The sequence below is a fragment of the Protopterus annectens genome, chromosome 12.part0, assembly GCF_019279795.1.
Source record: "Protopterus annectens isolate FY-2018-M chromosome 12.part0, PAN1.0, whole genome shotgun sequence".
NCBI lineage: Eukaryota > Metazoa > Chordata > Ceratodontiformes > Protopteridae > Protopterus > Protopterus annectens.
Window position 1 is genome coordinate 360,399,605 of NC_056746.1, and position 19,129 is coordinate 360,418,733.

Here is a 19,129-nt window from a genome sequence, read left to right on the forward strand (position 1 = left end):
ATCCATCACAAGCATCTTAACGTCCCTTTTTTGTCTCTGTGGTGGTGTACACCTCATTTAAAGTCCCTGGTTGGAATATATCTGGCGCTGTTTCACTTAACTAAGGAGGAAAACCATTGACATCAGAATGTGCATCACAATACGGTCAATCATTGCAGATATTTAACGGCAATGCTGTACATGCCATTGCGCCTCTTTCCATAGTTGTCTTCCTGTTATACATGTCTAACCACTGCTTCTGTGTGTTCGACTCAGACAACTGACTTTGCCTTGGAGACTGAGCATGCCCTTAATAATATATGTGTACTATTTTGTGCGCCATACTGTTTGGTTGCATATCACATACGCGTATTTCATATGTGCGAATACTTCCTTGCAGTTGACATTACGATGTTCGCATTAACATGCTTCGCTAATGTGATTTGCAGTTCCTGCTTTCGGTATTCCTAATTTCGCACATGCACATAAAATGGTCGTACATATGATAGTAAACCTTGTATATATATATATATATGTATATATATGTATATATATATATATATATATATATATATATATACATATATATATATATATATATATATATATATATATATGTATATATATGTATATATATATATATATATATATATATATATATATATATATATATACATATATATATATATACACACACACACACACACACACACACACACACACACACACACACACACACACACACACAAAATCAAACCTCAAAAAATGTGCAGCTAATTAAATCAACCCCATGAAAATGAAGGCACACTAATTAAACACAAACCCCAACAAATAAATTACAAAATAACATTACAGCCAAATTGACTAGAAAGCAGCTATTCTATTGGCATAACTGTCTCTACCACAAGAGGAGTGGTTTCTGGCCCAGAAATTGTAGCTTATTGGCCGTCTGGACAGTTTTTTCCATCTCTTTCAACTTTCTGGTTTAAAAGCCCGAGTTTGGGCTTTTCCCACCTTTCCTGTAACTAGTCTAGTCCAGATATAGATTTGCTTTTTCCAGGACTGTATGCAAGCCTCTGAGCCCCCCAAGCCTTTCTGTGTTGGAGGAAAGCCTTCTAGCTTATCAGTGGGACTGATAAGCACTAGGTAGCCTATCTACCACAAGAGGAGTGGTTTCTGGCCCAGAAATTGTAGCTTATTGGCCGTTTGGGCAGTTTTTCCATCTCTTTCAACTTTCTGGTTTAAAAGCCCGCATTTATGCTGGTTTCCTATCTTTTCTGTAACTAGTCTAGTCCAGATAAAGATTTGCTGTATCCAGGACTGTTTGTAAGCTTTCTGAGTGGTACCAAAGTCTGCATTTCAATTTTTCCCTAAGATCTGCTAGTTCTATCCTCTCCTACACTTTTTGTAGCTTATTTTGTTTAGCACTTTGCCAGACTTCTTGTAGCAATTATTGTAGCACACAAGTGCTACCAGCACTAAATGTTCTACAAGGAAACAGCTCCAGTACTTATTATTAATGCCCACCCCTCCAGGCATGTCTAAAGGTCAGTTCCCTGTGCTGTCTCCTATTAACCTGGTGAACTTGGGCATCCTGAGGCAATGTAGCAACTACCTCATGTACACTGACAACCCTCTCATCTTACCTCCCAACACTCAAGACTTGCGAGAGATGCACTTACATATCCAAATTTCCAGCCAAGACCGGAATAGCTGTTAAAGAGGAGAAGGTCAACACTTGCACCACACCACATGGAACAAATGGTTTACTATCAAATATTCAAAACAAACTCGGTCGACCAAAAGAATTCGAAACTCACATTGTTGAACACTGAGATTGCCGAATCACAAACCTAATTCAACCCACGGACGGGTTTTAAAATGGGTCGAGATAGGGATGAGGTTTGTAGTTCGGCAATATTGGCGTTCGACATTCCGATTCTCGACGGAAGTGGAGTCGACCGAGTTCACTTCGAATTTTTGATAGTAAACCGGAACAAATAGCCCTCCAGAACACACACCAGTGCTGCTGTCACATAAAAACACAAACCACACACCCACCTTCATGGAGGCTCTCAATAAAAATCTACCCAAACTGCAGAGACCTCCAAGGCAGAAATGCACTCAATCACCTCAACACAACACTAGTCATGAGACACCTAACTCTCCTAAACTAGTGTGCCACTCAGCCAAAGCCCCTAAGGCAAAACAGTGTGCCCAACACACTAATCATAGGTGACTCTATAGTGAGGCACACTAATGTCCCACTCACTAGGTTGAATAAGGAGAAAGTAACTGTCATCTGAATGTCAGACGCCAGGATCCGCCACATAATGCATGCACTCAGGTCCCTCAACAACAGGTGCAAATATGACTCTTATCACTGTACATGTGGGTGTGAATGACCCGAGACATACCTCCCTGGACTACATGAAAAATGACACGGAGAGGGTCTCGGATTATGTAGCCCAGGCGGGGTATGACCTAAGTCCTGAGCAGCATCCTACCATCACCCAGAATGATACCACAGTACAAGCAGAAAATTATTGATTTCAGCAAATGGCTAAGGTCTGATGTCATTCTAAGGGGATCCAGCATCTGTCTGCCTTGGATGACATGATTGACAGACCTCTATGCTTTGCCAGAGATGGCCTACATCTGTCATCCCTGGGCTTCTGAATAATGACCAAGGCTCTTGCCACCCCTATAGTGCCTTTTTTAGGCATTGTTCCAAAGACCAAATTACCACCATAACAGCTACAAACAAATACAATATGAGGGTCATGCTACTCAACGCTAGAAGTCTAAATCTCAAAATGCACTCACTTGAAGCACTCCTTAAAATGGAGAACATCGATATTTGTGTCATAACAAAGACCTCGTTCAAGGCAGCAGAAAGCACCCCTGCACTTCCAGGCTATAACTCATTCCACACCTTTTGGCCCCAAAACTTGGACTGAAGCTCCAAAGGTGGTGGTGCTTCCATATTCATAAAGGATGCGCACACCTCTAGACTGGTAGCCCAACATAACGCATCTGAAATACTTCAGGTGCAGCTAACATTGGGTAAGACAACGATTCAGATCATAGACTGCTATAGGTCCCCAGCCATGTCCCAAGACTCACACTCCATGTTCTTAAGCACCATGGAGAATTTTAGGATCCAACCTAACACTCCCATACTGGGCAACTTCAACTACCCCTCCATTAACTGGGAAAACTACTCGTGTACCAATACACTTGCCCAATGTTTCCTGGAATTCATTAATTCCAATGCCCTGGACCAGCTCGTTCTTACCCCCACTAGAGATAGCAGCATCCTTAACCTGGTCATTGCTAACATGGGTGACCATTGCTCTACACCAATAGTCAACGCCTCCCTGGTTAGATCCGACCACAAACTAATCACCTTGGAAATCCACATCCCTCCCACCCCTGCAAAGGTAACCACCATGAAAAACTTCTCCAAAGCTAACTTTGGGCTCCTAAAAACAGAGGTGGCTAACTTCACGGCACCCATGCAAATGGCAAATAGTTGCATGACTGCCAAATCATACACTAATGCACTGTACGAACACGTACATAAATGCATGGATCTCACCATACCCAGTAGAACCATAGACGCTCTCCTCCAAAAAAGGAAACCAATCTGGTGGTCCCCTGCCATAAACAAATTCTAGAACAGGAGGAGGAAACTGATGCGGAATAAGGTGAAGTCCCAAGACTGGAAAAACTCCCTTATCAGCCTCAACAAAAAGTTGAGATCCCTCATCAAATCCTCTAAAGCTAGCTGTGAAAACAGAATTGCAGCATATAGTAAAGACAACCACAAGGCCTTTTATAGTTATGTAAAGCATCTCCACAGCAATACCCAGATTTGCCCTGAGCTACTGAACAATGGTACCTCCTATACCGAGCCAACAGATATTGCCAATATACTGGCCGACAGATTCAGTGCCAACTTTACCCCCCCCCCCCAAAGGCCCAATCACAATATCAGTAGATTGCCAGGCAACCAGTATTACTGCTGCACAGGTTAAAACAGCACTGTCCAAGGCCAAGAATACAGCTTCTATGGGACCTGAAAATATCCCTGGCTGTGTTCTACATGAACTACAGCATGAACTGGCACCTCACCTGTGTGCCCTGTTAAATCACAGCCTCACCTCAGGCTTAGTCTCTACCAAATGGTACACTGCTACAGTTATCCCTCTCCACAAAGGAGGAGTGACTACAGACCCTGGGAACTATCTCCCCATTAGCCTGCCAAGTCTGATATGCAAAGCTATGGAACGCATCATCATGGACCTATTAAACAAGGATATAGGGAGTCTCCAAACTCTGGAAACTACACAGTTTGGTTTTGTGAAGGGTAGATCATACTTGCTTAACTTGGTCGACTTCTTTGAGTCAGTCACCAGAGCTGAGGATGAAGGCAAGGTGGTTCATGCACCCTATCTTGATCTGGCCAAGACCTTTGATACCATTCCCCACTCAGGAATCATAGAAAAACTCACTAAGCTAGGCATCAACCCCTGTATCACTAGGTGGGTTGCAAACTGGCTCACAGAACCCACAGTGTGAAAGTAGCTGACTCCAAGTCAGACTGCAGACCAGTCACGAGTGGAGTCCCACAGGGTTCGGTCCTGGGTCCTCTCCTGTTTAATATCTACTTCTCTGAAGTCCAGGCCAACTTGACCTGACTCTGGCTGACAAAGTTTGCAGACGATTGCAATTTGGGAGCTATTGTTAACTCCCCAAGTGATGTTGACATCCTATAGAAAGGCCTCATTGAGACCGATGACTGGTGTCAGAACCATGGCCTTAAGCTCAATGCCAGAAAATGTGTCGTCATCCCCCTTGGGAAAAACCCGGTTCCCCTGAATTACCACATCGATGGTAGTCCACTGAACACAGAAGGTGTTATAAGAGATCTGGGAACACAGGTTGACAGCAACCTCTCATTTGACCACCACTTTGCTACTGTGGTCAGAAAGTCCTTCTCTGTGGCACATCTCATTACTAAAGGTTTTGCATCCAGGAAGAAAGCGGTCATTGTCTCCCTCTACTCTTCCCTCATTATGCCAATCATCGAGTGCAGTTCCCCATTTGGCATGTACCTCATTAGACACCTGAAACAACTGGAGAGGCCGCAAAAGCACCTCACAAAGAAGATTCTAGGCCTTAAACACTTGTCCTATATGGACAGACTAAAAAAAAAAAAATACAACTATTCTCTGTCTCATATCGCCTACTTAGAGGCGATCTCTGCTTGACTGACAAAGCCATGTCTGACCCAGCTCTGTTATAAATGCTACATCTAAAGAAATCCTGATCCCTCTGCACCACACGCTCCAGAGACCTCACCCTCATTACCACAATCAACAGAATATGCTGGAGGGACAGGTTCATAACCCAGAGACTGCCCATGCTATGGAATAGAATTCCCATACATGTCAAGCAGAGCACCTTTCTAGCCCTCTTCAAGAGAAATCTTGATGAGTGGATGGGAAATAGAAGGTTCACCCCGGGGATCACTCTAGTGGCTCTGCTCAACAGAGGCACTGGGAACTAGGGTCTGGTGGCACGATGCCAGGGTGCCAGGCTTGTGGAGGTTCCAGGGCCATTAGCCTAGTGCACACCTGTGAACTACTTACATGATTAGCATGGATGTGCAGTCGTCGTACACCAGCAGTCCCCATGAGGGAGGAATGGAAGCAGTCTGTCTTTAGTTGTCAAAGACTAATCTTTGTAATGAACCCATGAAAGTTTTTATCCTTATCTTATTAAATATGGTTTTGAACATGAATGATCTTTGTTTCTACAATGGTACTTGATCTGTCTACCACAAGATACAATAGAAATATTCACCTGTAGAAATGTTTCTTAAGTGACTTTTGGGTTCTTTGGGATGGTAGTAAAATGGAGTTAGAAATTCTGTTTTGTAACATACCTTAACAACAAATAGAGCATTAAGTTTACTTCGATGTAACTATAACCAAGTGAGCTGAGGGTTTGGCTAGTACTAAATTATTTAGGAAACCATTTACTCAAAATTCTTTACTTATGCCTTTGAGTTGCCATCAGAGACCTATATTAAGGAATATACCTCTGTGGCAGTGTATAGTCCTTATTGTATGGAATGTACAAGTGACAATGTATTCATATGTGACACTTTTCTCCACAGTATATGAGTGTAGAAGGAAGTGGCACATTTGGTACCAGAAAAAAAAGGGGTTTACAAAAAAGCCTTTTTGGAAAAAGCATAATGTGAAATCCAACAGATGTTTGGAAATGTTTGAATGCAACATAAGCTATATGATATGAACAAGGGATAATGTAAGAATTGTTACTACATATGGTGGCAATTTTTTTAATGTTAATGATGATCAGAATTTGCGGTACATTGTAAAGAATAATTCCTTTTTTGGACATTAGTAGCAGATAGATGTCAGTTTACATTTAGTGAGGGTAAAAAAAAAACATTGGGTTATCTTTGAGTTGGTAAAAACACCCTTTCTGAGCAGGAAGAGAGAATATTTTTAGGGATCGCCACCTAAGGGATTTTCTCCTTTGCACACACTGCATTAGAAGTTGTAAAACCAATTATTTTACCCCAGTATGCATGGGTAGAAATGATACTGTTTGGATGTAATACTTGGCGGTGTGCGCTCTGTAGCTCTTTTTATGTCTGCCAGATTTTGAGGCCTTTTAAAAAAAGGATTTTCCTGCATGTTAATGGCAGCATTAGTCACAGGAATCGTAGCACCTTTGTTTGCCATTTAGATAAACATCCTTGTGCCATTTTTACCTTTATAGGCATCAGTAAGTTAGCAAATGAGAAACATTACAGTGGCAATTGGGAGGACAGGTCACTGGATAAAAAGGAGACATTTTGTGTGTGTGTGTGTATACACATATATATGCAGACACACATTTTCTCTCTGTCTCTCTCTCTATATACATATATATGTATATATATATATATATATATATACACATATATATATATGTATGTATATATATATATATATATATATGTACATATATATATATATATATATATATATATATATATATATATATATACATATATATATATATATATATATATAAATATATATATATATATATATATATATATATAAATATATATATATATATATATATATATATATATATATATATATATATATTTATATTTATATATATATATATATATATATATATATACTAGCTGTACCCAGCCACACGTTGCTGTGGCTCAGTCTGGTTAAATGGAAAAGAAAGAAAAGAGAAAGCGCACATTTCTAATATGTTTAATTTCACAATGCTTGTGGGTATACAATATTTTTTGTTGTTCCATTGTCTGTGCAGATATAGAGAGTGTCTGGATTGCCGACTGTAGAACACGCAACATATAATTGTCCATGTGAGAAGCAATCCGTGTGTAGATCTAAACCGCACAATTCTAAAGATTGGCCCTGAGCTTTGTTGATGGTGATTGCAAATGCCAATCGAATTGGGAATTGCAATCTCTTAAATTGGAATGGCATATCTGTTGGAATCATAGGAATGCGAGGAATGAGGACATCTTCACCTTTGAAAGGTCCTGTCAAGATTGTTGCTTCTACGATGTTGCTCATTAATTTTTTTACTGCAAGCCGCGTGCCGTTGCAAAGCTTTGGCTGGTTGATATTTCGCAACATGATAATTGGCACGCCGATTTTCAATTGCAGTACGTGCGGTGGCATCCCGGGCAGATCGAGTGAATTCAGAAATTCTGTTGGATAATTAACCGCTTCATCTGCTTCCACAACAGTGTTGACAGACTTGTATGTGACTGCCTCGCTTTGAATGTTAGACTGAATAATATTGTTAAGTTTGTAGACGTCTTTGTTCTTGGCCACAAGAATAGCTCGTTCAGTCAGCCAATCGTGATTCTTATAATTGGTTTGAATATTGGGAAATACTTTTTTAACCAATTCTTCTTTTGACGTCACTAAATTGCAGAAGTTATGAGGCAATGAAATTCGTCCTGAGGTCAGATCAACCGGCACCTTTCTGTTTCCAATTTCCAGCAATTAATGTGAGAATATCTCAGCTGATCGATCGTTTTGCAGCTGGACACGCATATTTGTAGTTAATTGTAACGTCTTTACGTGTCGCCACAAAGTAGAGTATTTCAGGTAAGCATTTTACATCTATATAATAGTAGGTATATAAAAACACGCACGTATTCGAATGCAACGTGTGACATCTATATAATAGTAGGTATATAAAAACATGCAACATTGTGTGAAAATTTCAAAGCAATCGGTGAAGAACTTTCGGAGATTTAAGATTTTGAACAAACTAACATTTACATTTTTATTTATATATATATGTGTGTATATATATATATATATATATATATATATATATATATGTATAAAATATATATATATGAATCTATATAAATATATATTACACACACATTCACATATGGGTCCACTTCTTAATTTCGAAAGTCCACAATCTCAACTTTAAAATATTGAACCCAGAATGTCGATCGTAGACTATCAAGTAGTAACCCATAAATAACCATATTGCACAAAATACTTTTCTTGTTTTTTTTTTGGGGGGGGGGGGGATTCCCCCTACACACACACACACACACACACACACACACACACACACACACACACACATTCCCTGTACTGAAATTTTCTAATTCCATGGACACTCAACTGTGGGGGAAAGTAGAAACACCCTGCTTTTGAAAGCGCAACTGAAAAAACAGCTGGGAAAGAATACTTCAGGGAATTGGGACTGGAGCGTTAGGAATCATGGAAATCTACATATAACATCTGTATGGAAACAATTCCCAATAATCACAGTTTGCCGTATAACTGTCCTTGCACTTACAAACGCAAAAAATCCAGATAATTTTAGAAACTCACCCGTTATCATTTATAGTAGTTCTGGTTTATTGACAGGAATACGCCTCTAAAAGTCATCTTCATCCTTGCAATATGTACATCAGATGACATAAAAGCTAGTTCTCTCACTAAGTGCTGACTAAGCTGAGCTTCATACTATGAATAAATGAAAATGCAAGGCTTGATGTATTTTTCAAAGGTGCTGCTGTTTGAAATGCAAGATTTGTCTGTTACACAGGATTAGGATAAATAATTATTTTACTGTTTTTAGAAGTATGTCCAGCTAATAACATCAATCGGCTTTTGCAGACTTGTGTTTGTGAATACCTACAGCAACTGTGTAAAATGGTATACATGTGGTAAACCCTCAGGTTTCTTACATACAGCAGTAACCAGATTTGATGTTTGTGTAAAGTGGTCAGTGAACAATTTGATACAAATATGCATGAATGACTGTTTCTGTTCGTTGAAACAACATCACATTAAAAGTGTTTTGCAGAAGTTGCATATTCAGTTTTAGTTATCAGAAAATGTGTTGCATTCACATTCATTGGCGCTGTCTTTTGCTGCTCGGGAAAATCACTGATTAATGTTTTAAGTTCTGATCTTTTGCAGGTCTGTTGTATTGCTTGAATGGGCCATGTTTTCCTTTGAAATATTGCATTTCCTATTTTCATTTCATTAGTGCCTTATGTGGCTTGAAATGTAAATTAAGTAGTTTCTTCCAGCTGTATAATGAGGTCAGGATGTTAACTTGATTATGCTACTTCCGTGCCTACTCTTGGCAGCACATTATGCACATTTCTGACTTGCTTTAGTCTCTGTAGCAGTTTTACTATAGCAGGTTTATAGATTTCACTAATAGTGCTTTTAACTTTGCTAAAACAATGTGCCTCAAAACTGTTCAGAATCAGATGCAGCCTCTGTAATTCAGGATATCAGTTCTGATACTCCTCAGCGATCACTTTTTTTTTTTTCAAATACTCCCTGGTTCTTCAGTCCCATTTTTACCTGGCAGGAGAGCTGTAAACCATCACTGTGGTTACTGTTCATGATTTGTAAAATCTTTATTATCATTGTTTAGCTTTATTGTATTAAACGTCTGCATAACTGTGCATATTTCCATGTTGCATTTCACATACTTGCTGTAGACATTTACATTTATTTTATTAACTTTGTTTGCATTGTACATGTCACTGTTTTTTTTTTTTTTTTTTGTGATTTTTTTTTTTTTCTAGTTTGCTTTATTCTTTTTTTGTTTGTTTGTTTGTTTATGTCTGTGTTCCCCATTTACAGAAAGGAATCTTCCCCAACTGACGAACAGTTGGTTGCAGGGTAAGAATGGTCATCTAAACCATTTGACTCAAATGTATTTTTTTGTGTGCGTGCCTGTGTGTGTCACAGTCAGTTCGTCTTGCCTTTTGGTTGTGGTATAAATGTTTATTAACCTAATGCTCACTAATCTTCTTGTGGCTGGCTTATTTCATCCTCCTTCCTGCTCTAAACAGATTTTGTACATATGTTTTCAAATGATGATCATCATATTAAAATGTGTAGCCATTGCTATATATATGTGATAACTGACAGTGAGAGTTGTGCACTCATTTTTGCTGTACAGTATTCTTTTACGTCTTTGTGAGATTATTACTGGAAGGAGCCACGTATTATGTTCATGGAAAGGTGGGTATGATTTAAGAAAACCACCACAAAAGAAGGAGGTTGAGTGGTAGCAAAAGTTTCCCACATAAAAATGAAAACTGGTTGATTATTTATTTAGTTAAATACAAACATACATGCAGCCTTTTGTATGTACTAATGGAAGAAGACATTTAGTCAGTTTCATCTGCTAGGTTGTTGTGTCTTGCTTTTTGTAAGTATCTTTAGCACATTTCTGTATTTTCCCACCTTTCATCAACATTTTTAATCATATCATATGCTCATATGTAAAAACTAGATAATCAATCTGCAGATCATTTGTATACCTAGACAATAAATTGACAGTGACCAAGGTGAGAATCAAGTCCTTTACCCTGTGTCTGTGAGGTGAGCACCCTAATCATTTTGCTAAATCACAATATCATTTTATTTGCATTCGGTCTCTCCCTCTGATAATAGATGAGGGGTCCAATGTCAGATTTTTTGAACAAGTATTTCATGATGTTGATGCTTTACCCCATCCTCTTGCTATGCATGCTGCTACTTCTCCCTTCCTTTTCAGATGTTTCACTTACATTTTCCCCAGTATGATTTGTCTGTATGCTGTGCCACCTGCATCCCCTTATCCTTTGTTTCTCTACCACACACACATGCACACACACACGCACACACGCACACACACACACACATGCACACATTTATTTTCCTTTTGACATGATGTGCTTTATCATCTGCCCCTTCCTTTTCTTGCCACCTACATTTCCCATGAAGAGATGATATACCCATAGCCTTCACCCTTTGCCCTTTTCCCAAGTATTTTGTATGTTTTTATCAGACTCCATGAGGTAGAGGGGTGAATCATGGAGTACACCTCAGATGAAACAGACTTGATAAATGACCTGGATGCTAGAGGAACTGGTTATAGAGGGAGAGGAATGAAAATATGGAGCCTGCTGGCCTGGCTAAGGGAAAGGGCCAGTTCAAGATGTGCACTTCACATACAGTTACTGATAGATGCTGATAATGGACAGTGGCATCTGTCTTCAAAGAGAATGGGCCATGTGGATAACACCACATAGAGGAGGAGGTAATAAGCCCTCACACCACCTTATTGCAGACATGCTCAGGAAAATGAGAGGAGCAACATAATAAAATCCTCTGATGGCTGCTTGGATGATGCTTGCTCTGCTATTCGATTCTGCTTTGTAAGGGAATGACTAGGCCAAATCGTGGTAGTTGAGCCAGATGGTCAGCTGGTGCTAGGCTGTAAAAGAAGAGATTAAAAAATGTATGTACACTTCTGGTTTCCCTGAGCTGTTGCTCTTGCTTCATATTCCCAATTTCCCATTATCACCTCAGTAGCCCTACACTCAGTCTTTGACAACTTGAGATCTGTTTCCCAGAGTAACCTTCAGAACACAACTCTGTTTTCTGAGCAAATTGTTTTAATGCCGTGTGTAACAGGAAGAGAGGGAACACATGGCCTGAGTGCATATTCTTGGCAATACATCCCTGCATTGTGATAGCCTTTGTTGTTGTCTGACATTGGTATAACCTGAGATTATTTATAAGACCTCAGTCTTTTATTTTCTCCTGTGCCCACCCGTAGGGATATGCCTTCTACTACATGTTCCTCTCTTACTTGTATTATCATCTGTCCTTTCTGACAGCAATGCCTATCACAAAGTTACTGAAACAAACTGGAGGCTGCAAAGAATCTTGTGTATCCTAGTATGGTCATTGGATTCTTCCTTGACCGCTCCCTTACATTCCTATTAACTGTCCTTTGTCTCTCTTGTTCTGTTGTCGGTTTTCTATCTTCTACTGTTTAGATACAAGCTTGTTAATTTACCCACCAACTTCCTGTAAGGCTTAGCATTATAAGGTTTTTGCCAAGGAAAGGATACTTTACATACATTGGCTTTTCTTTGTCTAACTTAGCTGGATCTAGGTATAAAACTGAATCATGGTAGACTAAAAAAACATCTGTATGAATCCATACCACTGTAAATCTGCTGGACAGTTATCATTCAGGAACTGTACCATGCTACCCACGGGACTCTGAAGTCTCTCCATAACCTTTCCTGAGATAAAAATAGATATGACTAGTCTTTATTTTTCCGGTTCCTCCTAGACTCCCTTTTGTGTGTGGGAACCAGCATTACCATTCTCCATTCCTGTTTATTTTATCCTGATATAGATAGATTTATTTACTTGAGAATGTTAGATTTACAAATCTTTACAATGAATGCTTTTACAGAGGCTACTTATTGGCATGTAGTTATTTATTTATTTATTTTACATTTGTTGACTAGGATGGTCCGACTGAGCTGAATAGCCCTTTTTCAGAGGAGGCCTGGGGAAAAAAGCTCCACAGTATACAGGTTATTAAAAGCATTAGAATTTCACAGTAATTACAATGAAAGTATATTAGTTAAATACAGAGGCAATTAGTTCTGCATCTTCATTGTTTGAAATTTAAGTATTAAACAATATAAGACAATAATTCATAAAAAGCAGCAATAATTATAGGTAACCGTAGATATATCTAATAATTAAATAAGATCAGAAGAGGAAATGAGATCTGTAGATGTAAATGTAAAATAGTATGCAGAGGTTATAATTAATCTTTGGAGGTATAAGAGGGCATACTGATAGTGAAAAGTTAGGTAGAGTTTAGCAAGTGGACTGAATGTACTTTATGGAGGATTATGGAAGTATGTAGCAAACAGATAATTAACAAGATACAGCAGCAGTGTTTATATTTTGTAGAATTTTTTATAATATTGTTTTTAGTGTATGGTGCTCATAAATGCCACCAGAACAAGACACAATGCAAGTCATTTAGGGGCATTTAGAGATGAACTCAGAGGTGGTTACCAGGGAAGCTGCAAGCTGTTGAGATTGAAAGCAGGTGGGGAATGGGGTTGCTGATTTGAAGGTGCCAGACCATGACTTAGAAGAAATGTCTGTGAGGAACAAAGATGCGTCTTTGTGCGTAGTGGCCTTAAGGTACAACTCTACTGAATTTAAGCTCTTAGAATTCATTAAAAGAAGGTTTACAAGGAAACTGTCCGCAGCGGTAGCATTGTTGCCTCACAGCAATAGGTTCTCCCGTTCGATTCTTGGCTGGAGTGCGGGGAGTGCCTTCTGTGTGGAGTCTGCATCTCCTCCCCGCGGTTAGGAACAAAGATGCGTCTTTGTGGGTAGTGGCCTTAAGGTACAACTCTACTGAATTTAAGCTCTTAGAATTCATTAAAAGAAGGTTTACAAGGAAGCTGTCTGCAGCGGTAGCATTGTTGCCTCACAGCAAGAGGTTCTCCCTTTCGATTCTCGGCTGGAGTGCGGGGAGTGCCTTCTGTGTGGAGTCTGCATGTCCTCCCCGCGGTTGGGTGGGTGTTCGAAAGACATGCGTAAATGGGCGTGCCTTCGTTGAAGGTTGAACATCGAGCTGGCACCTTGGCGTTCATGAAAATCTACTGCCAATCATTAGCGGACCTGAGTTCCACTGTGGCGACTCCTCACCAGGAAAAGCCGAAAGACAAACAACAACAACAAGGAAGCTGTTTGTGTGCAAAGATTTGTACTGTAGTGCTAGGTTGTAAATGTTGAATATTTAGGTCACAACATAAAAGAAAAGTAATACTGGGATATACAGCTCTTTATGACTAACATTTAAGGATTATATTGGGCTTGCATTTTTTTTTTTAAAGAACAGTTTGACATTAAAACTTGCCACTTTAAATTATGTTTGTTAAGACAAGGGAGCAAGGTAAATGTATCACTCTGACCATACGTAGGCTCCCAGGGTTAGGTCTTCCTAAAGTCTTGAAATCTTTAAGAAAAAACCTGACCTGTTAATAGATGAAATTTGAACACATCATCTCAGAGTCCACATTCCTTGATGGCTTTAGCGCTTGAATACAGGAATTTGAAATCTATTAACCTCTCTCCAAGTGATGACATACAGTCATGTGGAGATACAGCTGCCAAAGGTGGGAGGGTTATGGCAGTTGTGGATTAGAAATTCCAAATAATGAGTCGTTACACAATTTTTTCCCCATCATATAGGTTTGATGACATTGTTTTACTTTAAGCCAAATACATTGCTAAGATTCTAGAGGTATAGTGGAATGGTTGTGGAAGACTCCTTGATAATTAAAGAACATGGTTGAATCAAGTGACCCTCCCCAACCACACACACAATTTGTGATCAAAAATTATAGCCGGCTGCTGCTTAACCTTCCTTGCAGTACCAAACATCATGTTCTTTTATGACTTCACCACCATGTTTGTTAAGAGAAGTCACAGTCTGCAATCTCCTCAGTACAGTCTAATGTTCTTGTACGTCAACTTAATTTTCCATAAATAAAGTTCTAAACAGTGAGCAAAAGCTTGTTTTGCCTTTAATTATTTTAATAAAATATCAAATCCCAGTAGCTTGTGATCTGCATGATCTTCTTGCAGCATAAAATGATAATGTCTGCAGGTAGGCAAGAGAATAGAAGTGTCAGGACCAGCAGATTAATAGTCACATGTCATGGAAGGGTGACATAAGTATCGGACTGATGACAAATTGTTAGTTACTTGTCATTTGATGGTGAAAATGCTAGACCCAGAACAGATTGCTGGCCACGTGAAGGAAGAAAGGAATTCAGAAGTGGCAGTGATAGCTGTATGTTTTAGAAGATGGATGGTGGAGATGCTTGTTATGGAATGTGGCAGGCTGAGGGCAGATCATCGGTCATGTCATGGAAGAAGAATAGAGTTGACAAGCTGTGGACAGGTCTTCAGCTACTTTGCATGGAAGGAAGACAGAAATATCAGGCTGAGGATAGGTTGCTGGCCACATGTCATGGACAGACGACAGAAGTAGCTGGCCTAGAACAGGTCTTTAGTCACATATCATGGAAGGAGGATTGAAGTAACTGACTGAGAACAGGTAATTGGCTGTCTGTCATTAAGCATGTTTTCCTGGTGACATTTTGGTTAGAGATGCCAATTTGCAATATATGTCAGTGGAGTGGGAGTATGTCTTGGCTTTGAGTGCTGGAGGCCGGGATATTTACAGTGAGTTCTAAGAAGCTTTGTGGATTTTTTTCTTTACAGCCTCAGTATAAATTATTGACCTGGGTTGTGGACATATGATGTTAAATGACAGTGGATTGATGTGCCTTCATGTTTCATAAATATTTATATCTCACAGGTAATACTATCAACTTATGGAATTAATGAATAGTCTGTAAGCGTAAGGCAGTTGCTACACTTAGAACACCTAATGTGATCAGACATGCCACAAATGGGCTGAGAGCAGACTGAGCCATGTTGCCAGAGGGTGGAAGACTGGGTCTGACCATAGTACTCCAGCGTCGGAGAGACAGACTAAAAGAGATCCTGAAGGTTTATGGGTGGAATATTTAAGATGATATTCTAAAGTTAGGTTAGATGGTAGCTAATCTGGCACCATTTAGTGAAAAGATGGACTTGGCTGTAGTGTACAAAGTACTGCTAACTTCACATAATTTCTGACTGCGCACTGTAGCTTTAATTTATACCGCATAGTGAACACTAAGCACCAACACTAAACTGATAATACCATATGTTAAAACCAAAAAACAATCCAAAACTATGAATCAAAAAATGACGCTGGTGTCCAAGAAAACGGGAAGACCACACCAAAAAGACTTAACTCTGATTTATTTATGTCAAATTATTTAGCGTTTTCGCCACTAATATCAAAGCAGCTTCATCAGAGAAACAATTTAAAAAAAGGCGCCAAACCTTTTAAATAAAACAAGAGGGAGTCTCAAAACACGTCACTTCCTTACAATATCAAATATAAGTCAAAACAAATTGTTCCAAACCAAACCTGCAGTAATATACATTCAAACTGAACATCTCTCATTTGAAAATAACAGTACTATAAGTTATATCACTAGAAAAACTTTACATTGTATCCATTTAAATTTTTCTTAATAAGAATAATTTCTCTTAGTAAAAGTGATAATAAAAGATCATTACGACTAAACAATCAATAAAAAGGGGCCTAAAATTACCATAGAAACCCTATGAAATATGTGATATTTTTCAAAAGATATATATACATATATAATACTTTTTAAAAAATTTTTTTTTGTATATGTATTATATCCAAAAGTAATAACAACATATAAGTATACTTTTAAATAATGAAGTTTATCTCAAAAAAGACTTGAGTTTAAGAACCGGTGAAATATTACAGTTTTCATTCAGGCCTGGGAAGTTGAATGCATCCAATTTGAGCTGCCATTCAAGTTCCCGATTCTCCAATAATAAGGAGAATGGACCTCCCCGAATACTAAATGGGATGTGATCAATGGCCATAAATTGGAAACTATGCCCCGGATTGTTAATAATGTGTTTGGCTAAAGCATTTTCACATTTACCATGTTTAATAGCGTACATGTGCTGATAGATACGTTCACGAAATTTTCTATCGGTTTTACCGATATAAAAAGCCAAACAACAATTACACATTGCAATGTACACAATAGACTTCGTTTCACAATTAATCTTATACTTGATTTCATATTTCCTATTTCTGATACAGAATGTATTCCCTGTTCGGAGCATTTTGCACCAATTGCAAAAACCGCAAATAAATGTCTCCTTCTGTCTATTAAAGAAGTTTAGGTCAGAATTCCTTTGTAATAATTCCTTAATATTATTACCTCTTTTGTACACAACTGTAGGTCTGGGCCCTAGTTTTTCCAATATTAAAGAATTGCTAGAAATAAAATGCCAGTTTTTGCGAATAATTTCCCAAATTTGTTGAGAATTATTGTTAAATGTAGTGACCAAGCTCAAAGATAAGAAACTCTTATTTTCTTTATCTACAATGGGGGGAGTCAAAGAGCGATCCATGTCAGACATGATATGTATGGTATCCTCTAGTGACACCATTGGTATAGAATTTTCATAATTGAGAAGAGGTTTATAAAAACCTTGCAATCTCTTAAATTCAACTTCATGGGTTAAATCATCTATTAAAGTAGAGGGGTAACCACGATTTAGAAAAAGGTCCCTCAAAAATTCACACTCTTTACGGAAGTCGAAAAGAGTACTGCACATCCTCACCGCCCTGACCAATTGCCCCTTCACTATGGCCCGCTTTTGCTTAAAGGGGTGAGAACTCGAAAAGTGCAGGAATGAGTTGCAGTAAGTGATTTTCCTAAAAATTGCAGACAAAAACCTGTGGTTAAGGGGGTCCTTGGTCAGTCTAACATCTAAATAGTCTATCTCCCCATTAGAAAATCTGTGTGTGAATTTAAGAAAAGCAGTCGATTCATTAAGAAAATTCACAAACATTTGGGCTAAAAAAGCATCACCTTGGAAAAGTATGAAAGCATCATCCAAGAACCTAGTATAGTATCTGATATTTTGCATAAAGTCTGGTTTATTGAAGATGTTATGTTTCTCCCAATATGCCATAAACATATTCGCCACACTGGCACCACAGGGTGAGCCCATAGCCACACCCTGTTTTTGAAGGTAGTATTCCTTTTCAAAGATAAAAAAATTAGATGTAAGCACTATATCCAACAATTCTGTGACAACATCATTTTCACTTTTTGGAGCATTTAATTCACCCATCATAAGACCTATCCATTCTATAGCCTCTTGGTGGGGTATCGATGTGTATAAATCGACAACATCTATTGTGAGAAAATTAAAGGAGTTGTCGAAGTTGATACTGTTGATATTATCTTAAAAAGACCAAGAGTCTTTACATATACTCGGAATGGTCTTAATATATTTAGAAAGGATGGTATCAATCAAACGTGAACATGGGTGTGTCATGGAAGATCTCCCGTCCACTAGTGCCCTCATAGGGGGATCCATGAGGTTCTTGTGGATCTTCGGTATTCCAAACATGACTGGAACCTTTGGAGAAGTAATATCAATAAAGTTATAAGTGTCCACATCAATTTTTCCTGAAAGAAAAAGGTCCCTTAAATACCCCCTCAGTCTTTTATATGAACAGTTCATTTCATTGAGAGATGAAACACTATATGCAGGAGAATCCAGTACCAAAAGCATTTTTTCTACATATTGCGATTTTTCAAAAATAACCAAACCACCCCCTTTGTCCGGTTTTACAACTCTAACTGATGATTGACATAAGCTGTTAAGGGCTGCAATTTGTTCTTTCGAAATATTAGAGGTATTTGCTTTAAAAAAATTATTAAATAAGCTCACATGTCTAATATCAATTTCACAAGTCTTTTCAAATAAAAGCAGTCCGGGGTGGAGAGGGGGTTAAATGTACTAGATAATCTCAACAAAGGAATAGAATCATTAGTGTCATTGCTAAACAACAATTTCAAATTCAATTTGCGAACAAAGCATTTAAGGTCTATAATCAATTTTGCTAAGTCACACTGTCTGGAAGGTACAAAAGTATTGCCAAGAGAAAGCAACTCAACTAGTTCAGGGTCCAGGACAACACTAGAAAAATTATAAATTTTAAAGTCACCTTTGTTGTTGAACACAATATTTGGTGGTACATCATTCGAACCATCACCACTTTCAAA

General features: G+C 38.5%; 1 protein-coding gene across 5 annotated transcripts in view; it reads left to right on the forward strand.

Moving 5' to 3' along the window:
- NPRL3 (NPR3 like, GATOR1 complex subunit) overlaps window positions 1-19,129 on the forward strand; it is a 1,033,612-nt gene that overhangs the window by 136,429 nt on the left and 878,054 nt on the right. For 3 of the 5 annotated variants that reach the window (XM_044089441.1, XM_044089439.1, XM_044089442.1), the window contains exon 3: window positions 10,197-10,235. The exons of the other annotated variants lie outside the window; for them this stretch is intronic. In XM_044089441.1, coding sequence (XP_043945376.1) covers window positions 10,197-10,235 — 39 coding nt within the window. The remainder of the gene's footprint in view (window positions 1-10,196; window positions 10,236-19,129) is intronic. 5 annotated transcript variants of the gene reach the window in all.